Here is a 22,259-nt window from a genome sequence, read left to right as displayed (position 1 = left end):
ACTAGATTAAAGCGCACATCAGGAGGACGGACGATCAGCCTTTCCTCTTAACCACCATTGCAGGGTATTGTCGGACTCAACCGTGTGTAACGTTATAAACATTATAAATGGAACCAAACTTCTATGTTTGAAGGAAATCAGCACTTAACCCTTTTGTGAACAACTTTTTTGGAAATTGGCTTAATTTTGTTCACTTTATACTAACTTAGATACAACAGGTTGATCACTTTTATTAAAAACATGTTGGGTTTATGTAAGCTGGTTCTTGGTGGGGAGTAAAATTGAGCAAGCCCCTTTAATACATTGCACGGTTATAAAAGAATATTTAAGAAAACGTTATGAATGTCTAATAAAAATTCTGAGCTGGAAATATATTAAAGGAAAGTGCGATTGTTTATAGACTGCCACCAAGGCCCGATTTAGGGAATTGGTCACAAACTGTGGTCCTAACCCTTCTAGTTTGAAACTCACCTCATACGATATGATTCGGGCGGATTCGGAAGGGCTATGACATCACGCTTTCTCCAACTCCAAACCCTTCTCAAATGGCATTTCAATAATCTTATGTTCGCAAATATGTATGCAAATCTGATTCTTAAATATTGTTAATAGGAATTGATTTAAAAGCTAAGGAAGAGATAGCATGGCGGTTAGGTAGGCGCAATCTCTTAAACCCTGGTGGGAGAAGCAATGACGTATATATCCATTGAGACAGTTGGGCAGACTTCACTCCTGTTCGGCACCTCACCCAGCATACCATTCTTTGCTTCTCCTGTGTTGCTACCTGGTTACTTGCAGTCGTGCATACCTTCTTCCTATTTATTTCTTTGTTACCTGCAGATCTTAAGATCAACTGACTTCACAGGAAGAGTTTTCTTTGCGTACAGTGTCGTCACCAAGGTAAGTTGATATTTATCAGTGACGTATCATCTTATCATTCTCGTTACAATAGCAGTTTGCAACTCTTACGACTTTGGGCAGAAATTCTTAAATATTCTTCATTCTGACTGACTGTCAGAATTCTTGTTTGATTTATCGCTGAAAATCTTTGTTTTCCGAAAAAGCTATTTAGGTACATAAATAAAACAATTAGAGAGCAGTTGCCCCAAATACTTAAAATCACAGAACGTTCAAATTTAATGTTTCGAATCGGAGCCAAAATGGAACACAGTGATAAACTTTCGAATAAAATCAGTCACTAAGTGTGCCAGATTATGGTATCGATATTTAGTTTTTATGGAGTGTTTCGAAAAGAGACCCAACTATTTTTAAACTTTCGAATGGTCATTGCGAACAAGAGATACTTTTAGTAGAACAAATTATCCAAGGGAAAGATTTCTCAAGGCAGTTCTGGAGGTATATTGGGTCGAAGCTTCGCCTTTTAAGTATTTTAAGGCCTCTTTGCCTTCATAATGCTAATTGGAATTCAATATTTTAGATAAGATAAGATAAGATAAACTTTATTGTATTTAAGCATATAGCTTGTTACAAGTGAGTTGATTGCTGACATGAGTACAATACATAATCACACAAAAAATAAAAAATACTTATTGTAAATAATTTTTTACCATCAAATAAAGAAAATAGTTCATAGAAAGTATAAAGTAATTTTTTTTTTTTTTTTTTTCTTTTTCTATTTTAATCATTTAAAATAGAAGAAGAGCGGACTTTTAGAATGGCAGAGAAGTATTTGTATAAATTAAAAAGATTAGCTTTAGAATAATTGTTTTTGAAGTTAACTATAATTTGATGAGGTGAGTCACTACTGTTAATATTTATTACATCTCTCATATTATTGTACAAAGTGCAATTTAATAGAATGTGTGTAAGATCTTCCTTTTCATTCAGATTACATAACATACATGTTTTTGTAGGGTCTATTTTGTAAATTATATTATTAATATTAAATTTCATAAAATAATTATTACATAGCCTAAATTCTGCAAAAAATTTAATAAATTTCAGAGGTACATTTAGTTCGAGATATGTTTGACACGTAAGAAAATCTTTAAGAGTATGGATTGAGTATAACTGCTGGGAAAAGCTTGATTTGTACAAACGGTTCAAATCAGCTGTTACTAAGGAAAATTTAATTAAATTTAAAATATTTTTAAAGTTGTCACTAGTACGTAGAAGATCCGTCAGATTACCTAAATGATCGATACATGTTTTTGGAAATACTTTTAATTTGAGAAAACCAATTGTATTTCAAAGAGTTTTTCTTATTATTACTGTTTTGGTCATAGTTAATTAACTGATTGAAACAGACTTTTGGCAACCTATGTTCCTCCATAGTTTCTATTTTTGAGATCCAATTAAAAGCTTGTTTTAAAACAGAAAAACTCACATGCAATTCTCCAGTTTCAAGCCTAAGCAAGTGATTAGCGGTATTTCTTGGAAGACATAATAGTCTCTTAAAAAACCGTAATTGAACCGCGTCAGTTTCATTTAATTACTTCAATGCCCAGACTGGAGACGCATACAAAAGGCTGTTACCAATTATTGACTTACAGGTATATTCTTGAACTCCAAGACTTAGATTTTCCTTTGCTAAGAATATCAAAGACACTACCGGTAGCCATGTTGGCTTTGCTGATGGCTGACACAAGGTTTTCTCTAAACATGCATGAAGATGAAAAAGTTACACCTAAATAAACATAATTGTTGACTACCTCGATTGGCTCACCTCTATAAATAAAAGTTCTTTTTAACACAGAATGTCTGCCATTCAACTTAAATTTCATAATTTTTGTTTTTTTGACGTTTACTTTTAAAAAATTTTGATCACAATATTTATCTAAAATTTGCAATTTATGGTTTAAGTCCTAATAACTATCAGCAAATATCGTCAAATCATCCGCATATGCCAACATTAAAATATCATTTTCTTTATTAATTCTAATAGTATTCGCACCATGACTAATAAAAAAATTTTCTATATCACTAATATAGTGGTTAAACGCCCATGGGCTTAAAATTTCGCCCTGTATTATGCCTTCAGTTAAATTAAATTCTGACGTAACATTGTAACCACATTTAATTTTAATGTTAGCGGATTCATACAATTTCTTAATAAATCTAAACACTTTTCCATAAACACCCAGGTTTGCCAGCTTATACCACAGGTAATCGTGATTCACCGAGTCAAAAGCTCGCTCAAAATCTACGAATAGGGCATATAAAGGTTTCTTTTTAATACCAACTTGCATTTGAATCACAGAGTTACATGTAAAAACATTATCTATACAGCCTCTATTTTTACGAAACCCAGATTGACTTTCAGGTATGACATTTTGCTCTTCAGACCATTTCTCCAGTCTCGATAAAATTATTTGTGTAAAAATTTTTGCGATATTATTGACGAGCCCTATTCCTCTATAGTTTAGCGGATTGTGTCTGTCACCTTTCTTATACAACATAAACAAAATTATTGTAGACCAGCTATCGGGGATATTTTCGTTTTCAATAATTTTATTAAACATTACTTCTAGATAGAGAAACCAGTTACTAGGAAGGTTTTTATAAAAATCATAGTTGACACCGTCCTCTCCCGGTGCCTTGTTAGATTTACATTTATTTAGTGATGCAGTTATTTCTTTCTGTGTAATACTATTATCAAGGTATGGGTGGCAAACATCAAAATAAGATGGACTTTGTATTTTTAGCGGAAACATTTGTTCCAAAAAAGATTCCCAATCACTAATATTGATTAACTGAGGTGCGTTATTATAATCCCGTTTTCTTAATTTTTTTACGGTTTGCCAAAAAGAAGGCATATCTTTACAGTTTGAAATAGCAGCAGAAATTGCAGATTCAAAGACTGATTGCTTCTGTCTTAACATAACTCTGTAACATTTTTTCAAAGTCAAATATTGATTTAACAATATTCAATATTTTAGAAAAAGGACCAATTTGAAGAAAATCGACTGAGGGGTGCAGTTTTCTGTCTGGTAGCAGTTTTCCATACAGTTACAAGGAATTTCCATCACAGGCAAAAGGCGGTTGAGAAAGATCGCACCAGACTCTTTACGTCATTATCATCACCCTCTTTGTTATTTTGATAGAACTTATATAACACTCAGTGTTGAGGTTAAGCTTGACAATGCGCATCACTGCATGTTCTGCATGTTTGAACATTTAGCAATTGGCCTATCAAAAAAGATAAAAAAATTGTTCAAAGATTTCAGTAGCGCTAATTTTCTGAATGATGAATTCTCAGCCGAATCTAAACATTTCCGGTCTTCTAATTTCCACATTTCCAACTAACTGATTCTAGAATGGGCTATAAGAACCCCTCGCACGATTTCCTCTATCGTAGTTTGTGTAATTAACTTTTCATGAAACTTCTAATTTTTACTAAAAAGGTGATTGACTTCAATACTTCAGTGTAAAGAAATGATAGCGAAACTTCTTACCTCCCCAGAACCCCAATTAATTGATGTTCTTTTATTCGGATGAGAAAAAAGATAACTAGAACTTGCATACTTTATGCCATTAAGATTAAAATATTTAGTTTACGAAAAATTATGGGTTAGAACTTAAGATCGTTGTAGTAAGAGAAGGATATTTGGGTTTTCCTACAAAAGTTTTACTCCACGTATTTATGTTAATCATCAATCTCAAGGAAGAATAATAATGCTAAAAGTAGAAACCCGAGATAAATATATTGGCAATAGAATTTTTAAAACGTAAATTCCATTGATGTCAAATATTGATTTGTAGTTGTTAGAAGTGAAATGGCAAATTGTAAAATACCCATGATATATCTTATAACTTATAATTTAAGGAAGGTAACTAAATTAAATATTCTGAAAAAAATTTGCTCAACTCGAATCTTGTCCAAAAAACAGGTTGGCCCGTATATAATAAAAGTTATCTTAATTGGATATGAATTAAATAGATGACCCAGATTGGGACAAGGTGAGTAGCCTCACGCCAAGTTCTCTCCGAATCAAATATAACAATTTTAAAGGTAAAATTGCAGCTTCTGGACTAACAAAAACCCTTAGGACGGACCTAGGTTCATGCTGCTGAACTTGAAACGAAAATCATCTACACATTACCAAAGAAAACATGAACATGGATTTTTTTTTAGAATGTTCTAGAAAAGAAAATTGATGGTCATTAAGTGGCCGCCAAGATAGCATTAGATTGTGCTGTCGTAACTCAGTTTTCTTCTACAATGGCCATTGGACGACTTTGTGCTAATTAAGGAAATGGAACGAACTAATGATTCGGCGGTGGTTGGGTAAGAGCTGTTGTAATGATGGATGAAATTGAGTTTGGAGTCTGCAGTAACTCGGCATCTGCATGCGCGCGCATTCGCGTTAAATGGCCGTAAATTTTCCTCGTTCAGTATCCAGGCTTGCCAACTTCAATCAAGAAAAAGTGAGCCTAATAGTGGCAGGACATGAAGTGTGAACGCTCCAAGTCTTTGCCTCTCTCTCAGCTAGATGAGCACTTAACACTGATCTGCTGCTAACCCTCCCATCACTTTCTCTCTTACAGTTCTCCAGTTCTAACACTTTTTCTTTTCTTCAAAATATGAAGACCTTGAACTGATTTACTTCCAGACTAACAATAAACATTTTAGAAGAGGACGTTCATCTCCTCTCTTTGAACTCCATACGACTTAATTTCCTTAGATAATGGTTGAAATAAAAGTCAACTAACTACGCAATAAAAGTATAGATGTAGTTGGAAGGAAACCGCAGGGCTCATTTTCTAGAAAACTCACCCTCTAGGAAGGGGCGGTTCGGATGACCCGAATCTCTCTTGCTATAGTTCTCCTGGTCCCAATTTCCCATTTTCTCCGAACCTAATTACAGAACAAAATATATTTGTTACCGAAATCATTTTGTGAAAAGCTCTACATTCAAAACAGGCAATCAACTGGATAACAATGTTCATCACCTAATAGAATTCAAAACAGGCAATCAACTGGATAACAATGTTCATCACCTAATAGAATTCAAAACAGGCAATCAACTGGATAACAATGTTCATCACCTAATAGAAACAGAACCTTAGCTTATTTTTTCCTCAAACGACAACTCTTTTCATAAAAAAAGCGTGGCAAAGCTCTAGGTCAAAGTACCAAGATACCCATCAACAAACGACTGTTTAATCAACTAATTAGAAAACTAACCCACTAACTACCTATCCACTACATCGCTCAATACCCTGGTACCACACCTCTCTTTGGTATCCTACCGGCCCCCTACTCACTAGGCCTTTATAAATTCGGACCATCTTCTACCAAGACATCGCGTGTGTGTACCATCGTCACTGCTCTTGAGATGAAGCAGTACTCTTCAGGATTCTTTCTGATAGTACAGTGTGGCACCGAGGGCTCTGCTGAAGCTCAAGAATTTCCAACCTAGTACCTATTATCATATCGTACATAGCTACCTGTTCAGATCGCTTCTTCCAAATAGTCCAATTAGGAGGGAAGTCCTTATAGTTCAGAGATACTTTCAGTTGGTCACACTGTAAGTCCGAAGGTTATCACTCACAACCTTTTCTAAAAACCAATTTTTTGGGAAACTTCAAAACTGAATTTCCAATAAGACCTCCATGATTTCGAGTTTAAAACGTGACACGATCGAACTCCTTCCTCCTACAACGTCACAGAAAATGAATATTTCCTCTCAAAATGCGACAACTTCCTGCACAGTGAACTGACAACCTGACCTCTTTCTCTTTGGTTGATTAAAAAAAAAATTAAATAAGAGAAATAAATTAAAATAATAGCTGTTTTGAAGTGTCACTCGTCTGAAAGCGACATAAAGGTCGCATAGATTTATTACAGGGTGTGGGCTTCGCTAACTGACTAGATGTTCCCAGAGAGACGGCAAAGCTGACGGTTTGTGGAATGCGGTGAAAGTGTAAGTTTGAGAACCATCTGCGTTTTATTTGCCTTTAAATTAACTGGTCTACACTAAATTTAGAAATATTCCCTATCGAATGCAAATAAATCCAGTTCCTATATAGTGCCTTTTATTTTAGCGCATTTGTGCAAATTGACTGGACAGTAAGCTCTCTTCTTGTATTTCTATTCATTGCAAATATCCAACTAATACTATGAATTCCAAATTGCATAAAGTGCATTATTTTCTTCGATTTATTTTGTGAGAGAAAATATTGCGTTCGTTACAAATTTGGTGCTCTTTGGAAATTTCCGGTTAGGTTCTCTGAGGGCAAAAAAAAAAATTGGTTGGTTTGCTTGCGTCTAAAACGGGAAATGGCCAAGAGTTCCAAGTTAAAGCATTCCCTTGCAGCTTGAAACAGCTTTGCACTCACACACATACAAAAGATGGATTTTATTTGGAAATGTTATTCATGAACATTTTATTAAGGGCACTTATTCAGTTCAAATAACGTGTAGAGTTGCCCGGTGTTGGAACTCATCGTCATAGAGACAAGAAAGTTACGTCATACTCAACATTCCGTGTTTTAGCTGCAAGCTACATTTACGACAATGAAATAGAGCGAAAACGATAATATGCAGAGAAGGAGTTTATCTAAAATGATTTTACTTCATCCCTGCAACATAATCCACATGTGTTCGCATAATCTGTAATAACAATGTATAGAATAGAAATTAGCTCAAGAAGAATGAATACAGTGGGAGTTTACAATAAATTATATCGTGTAGTTAAATTATGTAAATGAATGCATCGCTATTAATTTAATTATATTGCATTCGCAATATTCTAAACAGATTGTAAACTGTGTTGCAGATGTTTACAGATTTACTATGTGTGTTAGTTAGTTCATGTTGTTCAAACTACTACTGGCTGTAGTCACATTGATCTACTTATGCTGCGTAGTTAGTAATGTATAAATATGGTCTTGAATGCACAGTTGCTCGCCAGACAGGAAGTATTGCAATCTTGCCAACTTCCTATTCTGAGTTCCCACCGGAAGTGCGCGTTTGGAGGTCCCTTGAATACGAAAAAATAGAATTTACAAATTTGTCTGTCTATTCACGTGTGTGGTGAGCGAAATATCATGGAACGATCGAATTGGGTTCAGACGATATCCAGAGATTCAATAAATCCTTTTAATTCTAAGAGTATCTATAAACTTTGTATTCACAATCACTTAGATGATGTCTGTTTCTTTTATTTCAACAGTTTTCCTGGATAAGTGCCGTGATTTGGAGGAAGGGGTAAGTTAGACTCACCCATAAATGGCCTTTCCAGTATATTGTACGGTCCTAGCTCCTGAATCGCACTTATGGATGTCAAATCGCGTGTTGGAAGTAGTGCGGCAATCCAGACAATATTGTCTACAAATAGAAATCATTCACTTCATTGTTCATTCTTAAAGAGTTGTTGCCGTTTTTAATTAATTTTTAAGATTAGATTTTTGATAAAATGTACATCATCAATGAATGAATTACCTCAACTAATTTTTGAAGAACAGAAACGCATTCAGTTGCGATAGAAAAACCCCAGTCAAATCTATTAAAATATTTTTTTTTCCGCAAACGAGAAATTGATGATTCAGGGAGTCAAAAACATACTCAAATTATTTTGTATATTTGATTTGGTCTCATTTTCTTAATTATTTTTTAGAGAAATGATTGCAACAAAATAAAATGTTGGTTTACGTCAAAGCAGTGAAATGTTGAGGAGATAGTTTTCTTTGGCCAGTTTAGAAAAACACAGGAAATTTTAAAGGCTATCTTCTAAAACTGGCTATTCTAGTGTTCCTTTTGAAGTAATGTCTATTTATTCAGGCTTTATGTTCAACTAAAAAATTAGGTGTCGTGGACGGAGGCGACTAGCAAACGTGTATTACTACAAAGTTCTCATATTAAGCGATAAACATGCAATGCATAGACCCAGTACCACAATACATCATAACTTTGCGAGCCTCGCCTCTAACCGCTCGGCTACCTGTGGCGCCTCAGTGCTGCTGTTGATGTCCATAGATTGATGCAAAACCCCTCACTTCGTTTACCCCCCCCCCCCAGCCGTTTGCAAAAGGATTGAGATCCAGCTGAGTTCCTCACCGGATGTACTAGTTTTAAGGTCCCGTGAAAACGAAAAAACTGTTTATTGAATGTTGTTTCCAGTTTACTAACCCTGGAAGGTTGCTCACAAGTCAAGTAAGGATTACAGCGACAGGAAGTTCCTTTAATAAACAATATAAAACAACATTTGCACGTGCATCGTGACGCAGCTGAGACAAGAAACAAGACACACACACTGGCTCCATCTGTTGAATATTTACAACAAGCGTTGCTCTACCATTTTCACCAATGACTGGACAGTTTTACACATCACATAGAACATAGTTGTGTAAATACATACCATGTGCTTAGGAAGATTACAGGTGTGGGTTCGCCTTCCAGTTTGGGATAAATTATATTTATTTAGTCCAGTTAGAGTGTGCTAAGATGGCCGCCTATTGAACTTTATTATGTATTTTTCCTGAATCTTCTGAAACTATAAATTTATGTAACCATCAATTTACTTCATTGCACCGAGATCACTTTCAGCGATATGCTTTCTCTCAGGAGGATCGATTGGATCAATTTTTCGATCGAAATTCGTTTTTAGGCTTGCTCTTGCTTCTTGAATCAATAGAAATGTCTGTTTTAGTTTACTATTTACCAATGGCAGTTGATGTAAGAAAAAGAAAAATGTTTCAAAACTTTTGAGTGGATCAGAAAATATTGGAAAAATTATATTATATATAAATTTTAAATGCGGATTATTTAATTTCTCTTACCCCTCTTAAGAGGAGGCACCGCGTAAATGCAGTTCTTCAATTTTGCGTTTCCACATACGAACGCACAGTGGCAGAACATTTCCCAATTTCCCCTTTTTCTGACTCCAAGGACCTCCAAAGTGGACATTCCCATTAAAAACTCCAGAACGGCGTGACGAATATTTCGCCTACTTTGCACCACGCACATCATAATTTCTTTATTAACGAGAACATAATGATTATATTAAAGTCAAACTCTATTGTCTTCCAGATGGACAATTCGATCCGAGAGTGGCTGTCAGGAAAAACAGTGCTGATTACAGGTGGCACAGGCTTCATGGGCAAGGTGCTGTTGGAGAAACTGCTGCGTTCATGCCCTGGCATCGAGAAGGTGTACGTCATGTGCCGCTACAAGAAGAATTTATCGCCCTCCATCAGAATTGTTGATCTCCTCAAATTACCGGTAAAGAATAATCTCCATTCAAAATTATTGGAAAAGAATTTGTTATTATTATTATTATTTGAAGTGGGGACCTGCCAAACCCCAAATTTGGAAAATTTTGCTCTCCCGCTTCTCATCTGCGAAAGTGAAAATCTTGTAGGACTGCATTCAACCATTGCGCTTGCGCAGGAAGGCTAGAGTCACAGATTGTGAGTGGTTAATTGAGGTCATACTACATAAACTGCAATTTTCCATTAATGCTTTGACAAGGTTCAAACGGATGTTTGATATGTAGTAGCTGCATGTTTTTATGCTCTTACCATGACGACATGTACGAGTATTAAACTATGCACTATGATGTAACGACTAAGGAAAGCATTTAGGCAAGAAATGTTCCACATCAGGGGCCCCTACTTATTAGCCAATTCAAAGAATGTCATCAAGACTTCCTCGAAGGAAAATCTTGGAAGGGACGAAAGGATAGATTTACTGAGTGCAAGATTGCTTAGAAATCCTGACGAGAATTGGCAACCAAGATCAGGAATTTCTCGTCTGCGTGTCCGGATATCCTGAAATGTAAAAGGAGTTCTGTGTGTTTATTCGAGTCTACACGTCGTTACAATTTTTTTCGAGATTAAGGGCTTAAAATATATTTGTACTTATGGGTATATTTTTTAATTAAATGAATGCAATAAAATATGGAAATCAAATCATTTCATACACACAGCTGTTTGACAGACTTCGCCATGAGAACCCCGCGGCGCTTGGTAAGGTAGTGTCGTTGTACGGAGAGCTGACACGAGACTCGCTGGGCATACGAAAGGAAGACTATGAGGAAGTGGTCAAAAATGTGAGCGTAGTCTTCAACTTGGCTGCCTCCTTAAAATTAGAGGCTGATCTCAGAACAGCTGTGGAGCACAACACTATTGGAACTCTGAAGTTGCTCACATTCGCTAAAACTTTTGAGAAATTAGAGGTAATCAAATTTTGCAATGGTAAACATCACTACTTTTTAAATAGTTGCGTTTTATACCAATTCGGTTGCTTACAACTGAAATAACCTCCTTCTACATCAAAGAGTCTAATTTTTTTGAAAAAACTGCTCATCCTGATAATTACTTTTTTGCTATCACCCAATGAGAATTAATTTATTGCATCCTAAAGCTCCTTTTGAAGTTAATATGAAATTTGCGGCAATTAAAATTTATTTCGATAACTATATTTAATTTATCTAATATATTGACAATGTAAACTTGGCATATACTGTAACCTCACACTGTGTTCGATTCAGAAATTTATTTTGTACTGGCTGAAATGTATAGAAGACTACAGATTCCACTTTTTTTTTAATTTAAGAGAACAAGGCAAAAGTTGATGCGGAATTTAATTTTATTTCTGTGCTTATTACGTAGTACCAAATTTGTCAAATAATAATACTTTCCTTAGAATGTCCTGATATTATTAAATGTAATTTAAATAAATTGATGGCAACCAGTGCAGGAATAGCTGTTAGTTCACCTAACAGCCGATAGATAGAAAGATGATTCAGTTTTCTGAATAGTGGCTCAGTGAAGGTGTTTTTTTTTTAAATAAGATTTAATAATTATTATTTCCGAAATTTAGGCATTCGTCCATATTTCAACGACATTTTGTCATCCAGAAGAAGAGGAAGTTAAGGAGGCACTAATGAAAACACCCGTTGATCCTAACTACGTCATAGACCTTCTAAATTGGATGAATCCTGAGATGCTGGAAAAATTAAGACCTAAGTAGACATCATTTTACTCTCTATAAAATTTAAAACTCACAAAATTACACAAAGAATTTAATTAATTTTTTTTTTTAGAATTCTGGGTTGCCATCCCAACTGTTACACATTTTCCAAGGCACTCACAGAAAAAATAGTGGAGAATTTCGCCGGAGAAGTGCCAGTGTGCATTGCGAGGCCATCTATTGGTAAGTTTTACTGTCATTGCTACATAGCAAGATAGATATAGCCACAAGCAAGGATTACAGGTTTACAAAATCGGGTGAGGAAACTCCCCGACTTCCTCTTCATATGGATATTCAGTTACATGAAATTTCAGCAATGATTTTATGCCACAATAACAATAAATGTATGATAAAACTATAGGATTTTCAGCAATGATAGTTTGGAGGAAGCCCAAAACATCCAGTTTGTGCGGAAACGATTTCTTGGAGGGAGAGGAGTTTGGGTATGCAACTTGGTGCATATCTTCCCTAGTCTCAACTTCTTAATTCGGGGTGCTAACAGCCAGCTAGGTTTTGCGCTGCGGGGAAGTTGCACGGTACTAGGGAAAGCTTTAAGGCGGAGCTTTAATAATTTGTTTGTTATGTAATTTCCAGTGGTACCTTCGTTAAGAGAACCGATGCCAGGATGGGTGGATAGCCTGAACGGTCCAGTCGGCGTCCTCGTAGCCGGTGGAAAGGGAGTGCTCAGGTCAATGCTTGGCAAACCGAATGTCCAAGCGCAGATCATCCCAGTGGACATTGCTATCAACGCGTTGATCATTATTGCATGGAAGAAAGCTACAAAAAAGTAAGTGTGGAAAGCGTAAAGAGAAATGAGGTTATATTAATTAGTAATACTCTCCATTGGGGTTAAACCTGGAATTAGGGGAAAGGAGTAGCCCAGGAGTTAGCGGACTGGACTTCCTCACAAAGATTCCAGCTGCCCTTGAATTTCTCTTCAAACAAAAACAAAACAAAGTAATCATTTCTTGATTTTCCTATTTAGCGGTTATCTTTCGTTGACAATCCAGGTCTGATTACTTTATTTCCTGTTGGGCATTGATAAAGCAAGCTGTCAAAGGTCTGCTTTCTGGTCATACACTGTTTCTAGAATGGAACTCGCTAAATGGTATTTGGATGATCAGAACTAGCTTAACATTGCTACAATTCTTTCTCTGCAGAAAGGAACTGAAACACACCAGACCTTAGCCAGTCGAGAGGAGATCAGTTCTTTAACAGGTGCCTTAAGAAAACTTTTTTTTCTAATCGGATCTAGTTGAACTTAATATAGAGGTGTAAAATGAAAACAAATTTCAAATTTGATGGTCAGAAGAAGATTGCAGAAGGTCAGGCTCCTGGGATAACCAGGAAGGAGTTTCCCATGTTACACGAAGCAGCCAGTTGAAATTTCCCTATTGCAATTTGGAGGATTTCTTTTCTTTATGAATCCAGATTGGCTCCCTCTCGAGGATTAAACTGGCATCAGTTTAGAGAAGGGAGAACAGAGTTTTGAGGCCCTGCGATGCTTCTGTACTTTTTTATTCTGTTAACCTCTTCTCTCATTTCATACATTCAAATTATTTGAATTAAGATCATATGAACTTGGATTGTATTGAAACATCAAATGAAAACATAGTATTCCATACTCAACAAATATAAATTGATTTTTTTAAATTTAGAGGTCTTGGTATATCAGTTTTGGTTCATAGAAAACACCGCATTAAAATAAATGACATCTTATTCAATTAAATGAAGCTATTTGTATTTTAGAAAATGTAATAATAATAATAATAATATTTTTATTTGTTTCAAGAATTAACTTATACAAAGGGTTGGTGTGATTGCAATAAACATTACAGTTCATAAAAAATAGAAACATAAAAGAAACTGAACAGAAAGATCTAAGTTCTCAAACAGAATATTTAAATAATACTGAAATATCAATCCTTATCAAAAAATAATAGTTCTAGTCAAAATAAAAATAATAATAATAATAAAAATAAAAATAAAATAAATAAAATAGACTCCATAACAAATTAAAAAAAAAATACATCTTTCTTTTACAATTCAAATTTTGAAAATGGCAAATTCAGATATTAATATGGTTCATTGATCTAACTTCCAATCCCTTTAAAATATATAAATATATGTCATTAATTTTGCTAATATCAATTTTATACAGCAAAGTCTCCATAGACACATATTCTCCCTGAGTTACAGGAGAGGGATTCATATATTTAGCCAAATATTTTTCTCTAATTTTATTAAATTTGCAACAATAAAAAAGAAAGTGGTAGATATTATCATTATGGTTTAACGAACAAAGAGAACATATTCTGTCTGGAAAAAATTTATAATTTTTAAAGTTAAGGTATAGAGAGGGATATTTTTTATTGAATAATCTTAGTTGTGCAATAATTCTTATCTTATTAACATGACATCTATTAGTTAATAAATACTCCTCTCCAAAAGTTAACGAACTGCAGAGACGGAAATGTAAATTAAACGAAGAGTTCACAACAAATTCAATATCTTTACAAATTAGAGAGTTTTTAAAAGATTCACAGAGACCATTTTTGATATTTAATACTTGCGAACTACTTTGCATGTTCAACACTTCTGCTTTACCAATAGAAATTAAATAAAATTTAAATGTGTTGTACCAATTAAATAGAAGATTAATTTTCTCTAATGCTGCCATTCTATTATAAACTATTTTAGGTAAACAATCTGAGTTCATATTTAATATTTTAATATACCAGTTTACCATTCTTTTAAATAATTTCCATCTACTATGGACTCTGCCTGTCTCCACACGAACATAGGAATCAGGAGTTGTTCGAGTTAAACCTAGGATAGATTTTAAAAATCTAATTTGGCCTCTTTCTATTAGATCGGTGTAGTTACAGGCCCACACCTCAGATACATAAAGCAGGACACTCTCTGCTAGTGAGTCAAATAAACCAACTTTAGTCGACCACTTATCAGACTTGCACTTTCTTAAAATATTTATCACAACTGAATTTGCTACATTAAATTTCTTAATAAACTCATCGCATGCAGCTCGAAATTTTAGGGAACTTGTAAACACGACACCCAAATAAGTAAATTTTTTCACAAAATTAAGTTTAGATGACTTATAACATAAATGTTTAATATCACCCATTTTTGTACCTCTCTGGAAGGGAAGAACAACAGTCTTATCAACGTTCACAGTTAAACCCCACATCTGACAATACTTTTCTAACAAATCTAATTGACACTGTGCATCATTTCTGGTACCAGACAGCATAACAATGTCATCCGCGTATAAGATCATGTTCAGACTTTTATTAGGAGCAACATCAATACCTGAAGACCCATTACTATTAAAGAAGCATACAATATCGCTAATGTAGAGGGCGAACAGTAGCGGGCTTAAAATTTCTCCCTGTAAAACTCCCTCGGTAAACGGGATCTCCGAAGAAGAGGAATTATCTTGCGAGATGACAATATTCGTGCCATTATAAATAGACATTATTATTCTCAATAACTTGCCATTAAGACCAATACCATTTAATTTACTCCACAACTGAGAGTGAGGAACCGAATCGAAAGCACGCTTTAAGTCTACAAATGTTCCAAATACACGCCTTTTCTTTAATCTTAAATTTATGCTGATGGCTCCAGCCAAGGCGAATATCGCATCTCCACAACCCCTCCCTCTCCGAAACCCCATCTGTTCCTGGGGAATCAACCCTTTGCTCTCCACCCACAGCACAAGTCTATTATACAAAATACTAGTAAATAACTTTGTTATGGAATTGACTAAGGAAATAGGTCTATAATTATACGGATCAGATACATTATTTTTTTTGTGCAAAAATTTCAGTTTAACTCTTAACCAGTCCTGAGGAATTGTCTCATATTTCCAGACAACATTGAAAAGATTCAACAAATAATGTAACCACTGACAATTTAAATACTTAAAACACTCATTTGGCACACTATCCAAACCTGGTGCTTTGTTATTTTTTAAACTTTTTACACAAACCATTAGCTCCTCTAACGTGAAATCTGAATCTAAATCTGGATTAAAAACTGTTAAAAAATTTGAATCTTTATCTATTATCGGCCTAGGCGGAAGAAGGGATCTGTAAAACAATTCCCATTGTTCTACTGAAATAGGACAATTTATATTTCTTCGGTTTCGAAATTTATTAATGGTTTTCCAAAATTCTGACGAGTTTTTAATATTACAGAGTGATTCCCTAATATTATTAAAATAAGAAGACTTACAGTGACTAATGAGCAATCTATATGACTTTTTACAATTAAGATAAATTGAGAGATTGTTCAAATTTTTATTCTTCCTATATTTTCTGTAATATTTATAAGTTTCTCTTTTCTTTATTAGACAATCATAAGAGAACCAAGGTTGATTTTTGATTTTATTTTTTCTAAAATGACACTTTACAATAATATTACTGTTACTCATAGCGTTTAAAACAGCGCTTTTAAAATTATCAGACAGTAAATCAGGAATTTCACTATTATAATAAACAGAAAAATCATTTCCTAAAATTGAGTTATACATAACCAGCTTAGAATTTTGTCTATCAATAATAGTATAAACATTATCAACCGAATCTGAGGCCAAATCAGCCAAGGAAAAATTATCAAGGTTATTAACATTAATACTTAACAATGCACCAAAATGATCAGAAATATCTGAAAAATTCTTAATCTCAAAGTCACAAGTGAATTGCAAACTATTATGAGAGCACCAAATAAGATCTATAGTACTGCATCCATGATCTGATAAAAAACTAAAATTACCTGGCGAATCACTTAGTGAACGACCATTACAAACGAAGTAACCATATTCTTCCATTAAATTCACTAATTTAACACCCCTCGATGACACTACATCATCAAGCACAGAGCGTGTTCCACACATCAACGAGCCTTGAAAGACTTCATCGCTTAAGGAGTTAAGTGCTGCTATTCGGGCGTTGAAGTCGCCACCAACAATGACAGTATTTGAACCAAACATTACTGATATATCATGAAGCTCAGAGGCAAAAGAGTTCAAAAGGACGTCATCAAGGAGTGCGGGTCTCCAGTAATTCACACACAACACAATAATCTCTTCAAAAATTTTCAAACGAACAGTAATCCAATTTTCAGTGCATGATAGAATTTCTATATCAGATCGCAGGATATTTTTCTTAACCAAGATCATTAGTCCACCGCTAGCTCTTCCTCTATTATAGACTTTAATAGCTTTATTAACTACACACTCATAATCCTCAAAAAATTTTGGTCGACAGAAGTCCTCAGTCAAAATCCATGTTTCTACAAAACATAGGATGTGGCAATCTAACATTGAAGATAATTCTGAAGAATTCATACAGAACATGGTTTTAAAGCCCCTAATATTCCAGAAAGCAATTCGTACTTGAGAAACGGTTTCCTGCTGAAAGCTAAAATTATCTGTTGTATTTAACTGAGAGTTTATTGTTTTAATGATCTTCTTTTCCTCCAAATTATTCTTTCCCAACTTTATTAAATTATCATTATTTTGAATTGAGTTTAATAGTTTTTTGGCTCCTTAGAAGATGTACTTTGTTCAAAAAATGCCGGTATTGTGCGTGCTTTAATGTTCGTAATTTTACGTTTTTTAGAAGAACTAAGATCAGATCTGTCAGTACAATCAGTTTCAGAGCCTTCAGAAATTACAGACGCTCCATCTTCCGCTAAATCAGTATCTTTAATTAATAGTTTCAAATCCTGATCCTCTCTGATATTAATAATATCAGCCTGTTCCTGCTTTCTAACTTGAATTAATCCATTTCTTACCCACACATACTTTAATTTTCCTTGTTTCTGTAATTGCTTACATTTTTTGAATAGTTCATAAGTCTCTTTACACATATCCTCTTCTATATAAATTGGAATTTTTTGAGGTGAGAGTTCTGGTACATCAAATAATTCACTCCATAACTTACGTTTATTTACTCTATATGCTTTAAAAAATTCATTTTTTTTTTTTTACTCTAAGGAATTTGAATATTATGGACGGGTTAAAGTTAGAAAGATGTTTTTTAGCCCTCAATAAGTAATCAATATCATTCATCTCTATTTCAACACCAATGGCGGAGCTTATTACTTTTAATTTTTCAAATAAGTTCTCATTATCATTAAACGGCACATTTTTTATTTTAATTCTATTAGAGTAGTGCAAATTCATAAGATTATTTAAATTTACGTTACAATGTTTCAGTTCTAATTTTAACTGTTGATTCTCTTTTTTTAAAATTAAATTTTCTTTCTTTACTTTTTTAAAATCCTTTTCGAAATTTGAGAAACGCTTATTAATGTTTTCATCCAGTAATTTTATTGAAGAAACAAGATTTTTATTTTCAGTTTTACATTCATTAACGTCTTTTTTAAAAGATAAAAGTTCAGAGTACATATGCTCAATTCTATCCAGCACGGTGCTTATTGTTGCCTCATCCCCACCGCTTACCTTATCAACAGGCATGTTCCTCCCACTAACTATTTCCAACAAATTCAACAAAAATAGATTCTGTTTCTTTTTATTCACAATTAATAAATTAAAAATTGAAATACACTAACGCATAAAACACATTTTAAACTGTAATATAGAATAAAAATCTAATTAGTTTTACAACTGCAACACAACAAAAATTGTAAAATAGTACGGAGCACTAATAAACACGTCTGCACAGTTCAAGAGCACAACACCAACTGATTTTAGAAAATGTAGAAGAGCGAAAAGCCCGCAAAGTATGTCCCTGCCGGCCTTGGCTCAAAATTCAGGATTGACCTGTATTTGGGTAGCCGTCGTTCATTGGGCCGTCCCACTTGGAGCAATTAATTAGGCATTGACTTTTGACATTTGCAGGGAAAAAGAACTAATTCCAGTATATAATATTTCTTGCGATGAAAAAGTACCAATCACCTGGGGCGATGTGCTGGAGAAAGGACGTCGCTACGGACTGGAGTACCCCATAAACCCCGGTCTCTGGTACCCCAACGGCTCCATGACGACCAACCAAATCACACACTTCCTCACCGTATTCCTGTTGCAGTTGGTGCCTGCTTATTTCATAGATCTTCTGCTGATTTGTTTGGGACATAAGCCGTTGTAAGTATTTAAGTTTATTTTAATCGTTTGAAGAGTTTTTACTTTCCATGGCTCTAGAGCCGGAAGTCCAGTCAGTCTAGGGCGCCACGGTAGCCGAGCGGTTAGGGGCGAGACCTGCGAAGCTAATATGTATTGTGGTACTTGGTTCGATTCCCGGTCTTAGGCCTTGGATTTTATTTAATAGTTAATAAAAGAAATTTACAGTAAAGTATGTTTGCTAGTCATCTCCGTCCACGACACCTAATTGGTAGTTGGACGTTAAGCCCCGCCTAAAAATAGGCGATTACTTTACTTACTAGAGTGCCATTATGCCTACTTATAAATGATTATCCTTCATTTTCTTTCAGCATGATATATGTTCAGAACCGTATTAACCAAGGCTCAAAACTGCTGCAATATTTCACAATGAGATCTTGGAAAGTGCATATTGAGAAGGCGGTAGCTCTGATAGATGCCGTCAGTGAAGAGGAGAGGCTGATATTTTACACGTCCAATGCGCAGTATAACATTGACGAGTTCATGGTTGCAGCCATCTTGGGTACCAAACAGTACTGTCTGAGGGAGCCACTATCCACTCTGCCAAGTGCCAGACGGAAATTGAAAGTGTAAGTCAGAGTACTGATGTAGCTTGGCAGACGGTTCTTCTATTTCAGAATCAGTTCAAAGGCAGTATCCACTTTACCTTGATTGAGTCCTTCAGGCAAAGTTTATGGTAAACTAGCTGGGCTATTTTAGTTGTCTGGTGGTTGGTAGCCTCATTGTACCTTCCGGTGCATGGACAAACTATGGAATAACATTAAAACCAAAAGAAAAGCCAACCTGTTCCAGTACTAATGATTGTATTTTGGTTTCACAGATACTACGCACTTGATGTCATCACCAAGATGATGCTGTCCTTGTTCATCATATGGTCCAGTTACAACGCGCTGCGTCTGTTTAACTGAAATTATTGGTGCAAATTTATTACAACCACGATGTTATCTATTTATTCCGCCAGTTGTCTTGTCATCTGAAATGAGAAAAGAGCAAGGAAATGCGTGTGGGAAGGAAAGATGGTCCTGTGAGGAAGTAATACTAGCAAGGGGAGTAATCACAAAGGGTAAAATAGATCACCAGGATCTGAATCAGGTGGCTTGTGGTATCACTAACAGGAAGCCAACAGGAACTTCCGCTTTGCTGGGTCTCAAAAACGGCTCCAACGATTTCCTATAAATTTTTGGTACTAATTGCAGATTTAGTTACAACTTTAATTTTTATGAAACTTGCAAAACCACTTGGGGAAAAGAGGGGAAGGCTTTTATTTTTAATTAAATCGTCATAACTTTTGATTACACCATCAACAGTGATGATGTTCTTCTAATCAACAGACAGAAGCATTTAACCCTGAAGAAGGCAATCAATTTACCGGAATGTCAGTGAAATAAAAGGTTTATTTAGAAAAAAAAAAATTCTTTGACCGCTCCTCAACTCTTCAAAAAATAATTAACCAAGAGCTATTGCAGTCGGTGACAGAACCAACAATTCAACTAAACCTTTTGTGTCCTTTAGTGTGCTTCTGTGACGAACAGTTCTCATGAAAAATCAAAATGATATCCAATCTACGGAATCATAGACAGAAGTAGAGGTTCAGTGTTAGTGGGTGACTGCATTGTCTTACGCAGGCTCTAATTCACTCATTTTCTTAAATTAAGGATTTCAAAATATATTTTAATCTCAACAACATTTTGAAGTTTGTAAGAAAGTACTTCGCGCCCTTTGGAAAGAAGCCCTCATCCCCTATCCCTTCCCAGAACTTCACTAACGTGAATTTTGCTAGAAAAATGTGGATGTAGACTAGACCTGCAAAGCTAAGAGTATTGCGGTATTAGTCAGTCTAGGACTTGGATTTTATTTAATGGTTAATATGAGAACTTTACAGTGAAGTATGTTTGCTAGTCGCCTTTGTCCACTACACCTAATTTGGTAGTTGGACTTAAAGCCCGCATGGAATAATTGGCATAATTTTATATTCTTCGCTGAGTTGGTGCAGACGAGCAGCCAACTGTCGGAATATCGTTACTGCCTCACACGCTTCACTTCAGTTGAAAATTGATATATTTATTTAGTCTTTTTTTGTTGCCAATGTATTTGTAAAATAAAGTTTGTATTATTATTTTTGTAGATCCATCTTTTATTTTTTGGGCCGCTGTTTTCTCCTGAACTGATACATCTTTGGAGTTTATATTTTACCATTATCCAGAGCCTGGTATAGTCTAAGTGTTTAGCCTTTCATAATGATCTGATTAATGTGAAGCGAGCTATTGAGACTTAAATTTAGTTTGTGGTTTGAACTGTAAAAATTTTAGATGCAATTTTCTGCTAACTTGATATATCGCTGGAACTTATCTTTCTCTGATTCATAGGGGCTAATATAGTCTACAAGGGTTTAAGGTTCCGTAATAATGTGTTGAAAGTTGAGCGAGATTTCAAGAGTCGAAGTTGGAACTTAGAAAAGTATCGCGCTTTTTTCTCCTGAACTAAGTTTTAGGTATAAAATGTTTAAATACGTCCAATTATATACGAGTGGATACACATTTAAGAAAAAACGAAATTCCCATTTTATTTAATGTTTTATTAAATTTAAGTAGTTTTGAAATTAGACGCGTCTTCTCGCCCCCCCCCCCACAAATACAATGTGTATAGAAATGTTTTAAATAATTAAAACAAAGGACTCACTGGGACCTTAGTCTCAGAAGAATTTAAGAATTCTTAAATTGTCATAACGGGTTTGTTAAAAGAATAAGGAAGAGCTAAGTGATACAAAAACTGAACTACGTCAATGCAGTCGATAAAGAAGAGGATGGTGCGAGCATTCCGAAATAAGGCGCAACGTTGAGGAATTTGTTGGCCCAAAAACAGGAAAGCAGAAAGGTGACGAGGCAAGGTACCTGCCATTCTTCTTGACGAAGATATTTTGAGTGTGCTCTCCTAAGTCCCACGCGCCGCTACTGCTGGAAATATGCAAATCACTCATGGAATATTTATCCTATTAGGCTTCTGGGAAGCAGTGACGTCACGCGTTCTTCAACAGTTTCCTTTTATTTTAAAGAACTACTTAATACTGAAGTAAAAACTACGTTTTTTAAACTAAAATTTCCGGTTTAGAGAAAATTTAATTACTTAAATGGAAAAGTCCGTTTGTGTAGCAAC

At 34.9% G+C, this 22,259-nt stretch overlaps 1 protein-coding gene across 1 annotated transcript; it reads left to right on the top strand.

The window, feature by feature from the left end:
- Positions 1–675: 675 nt before the first annotated feature.
- Positions 676–21,230, top strand: LOC141447622 (putative fatty acyl-CoA reductase CG5065). The gene is made up of 9 exons (XM_074115362.1): positions 676–900; positions 9,995–10,186; positions 10,893–11,141; positions 11,789–11,934; positions 12,012–12,121; positions 12,533–12,725; positions 18,828–19,070; positions 19,418–19,675; positions 19,927–21,230. The coding sequence occupies exons 1-9, from the start codon at positions 691–693 to the stop codon at positions 20,012–20,014; spliced, it is 1,689 nt and encodes a 562-aa protein (XP_073971463.1). The 5' UTR covers positions 676–690; the 3' UTR covers positions 20,015–21,230.
- Positions 21,231–22,259: the final 1,029 nt, after the last annotated feature.

The sequence above is a fragment of the Rhodnius prolixus genome, unplaced genomic scaffold (genome assembly GCF_049639745.1).
Source record: "Rhodnius prolixus isolate KJV_2025 unplaced genomic scaffold, Rpr scaffold_7, whole genome shotgun sequence".
Lineage (NCBI taxonomy): Eukaryota > Metazoa > Arthropoda > Insecta > Hemiptera > Reduviidae > Rhodnius > Rhodnius prolixus.
The sequence above is the reverse complement of the archived record's forward strand: the minus strand, read 5'-3'. Positions and strand labels throughout refer to the sequence as shown.

Bases quoted from the DNA above. Each gene is read 5' to 3' on its own strand.
- LOC141447622 (XM_074115362.1), top strand. From the start codon at position 691: ATGACGTATATATCCATTGAGACAGTTGGGCAGACTTCACTCCTGTTC. The intron at 11,142-11,788 runs GTAATCAAATTT...TCCGAAATTTAG, and splicing joins AAACTTTTGAGAAATTAGAG to GCATTCGTCCATATTTCAAC. The intron at 12,122-12,532 runs GTAAGTTTTACT...TGTAATTTCCAG, and splicing joins CATTGCGAGGCCATCTATTG to TGGTACCTTCGTTAAGAGAA.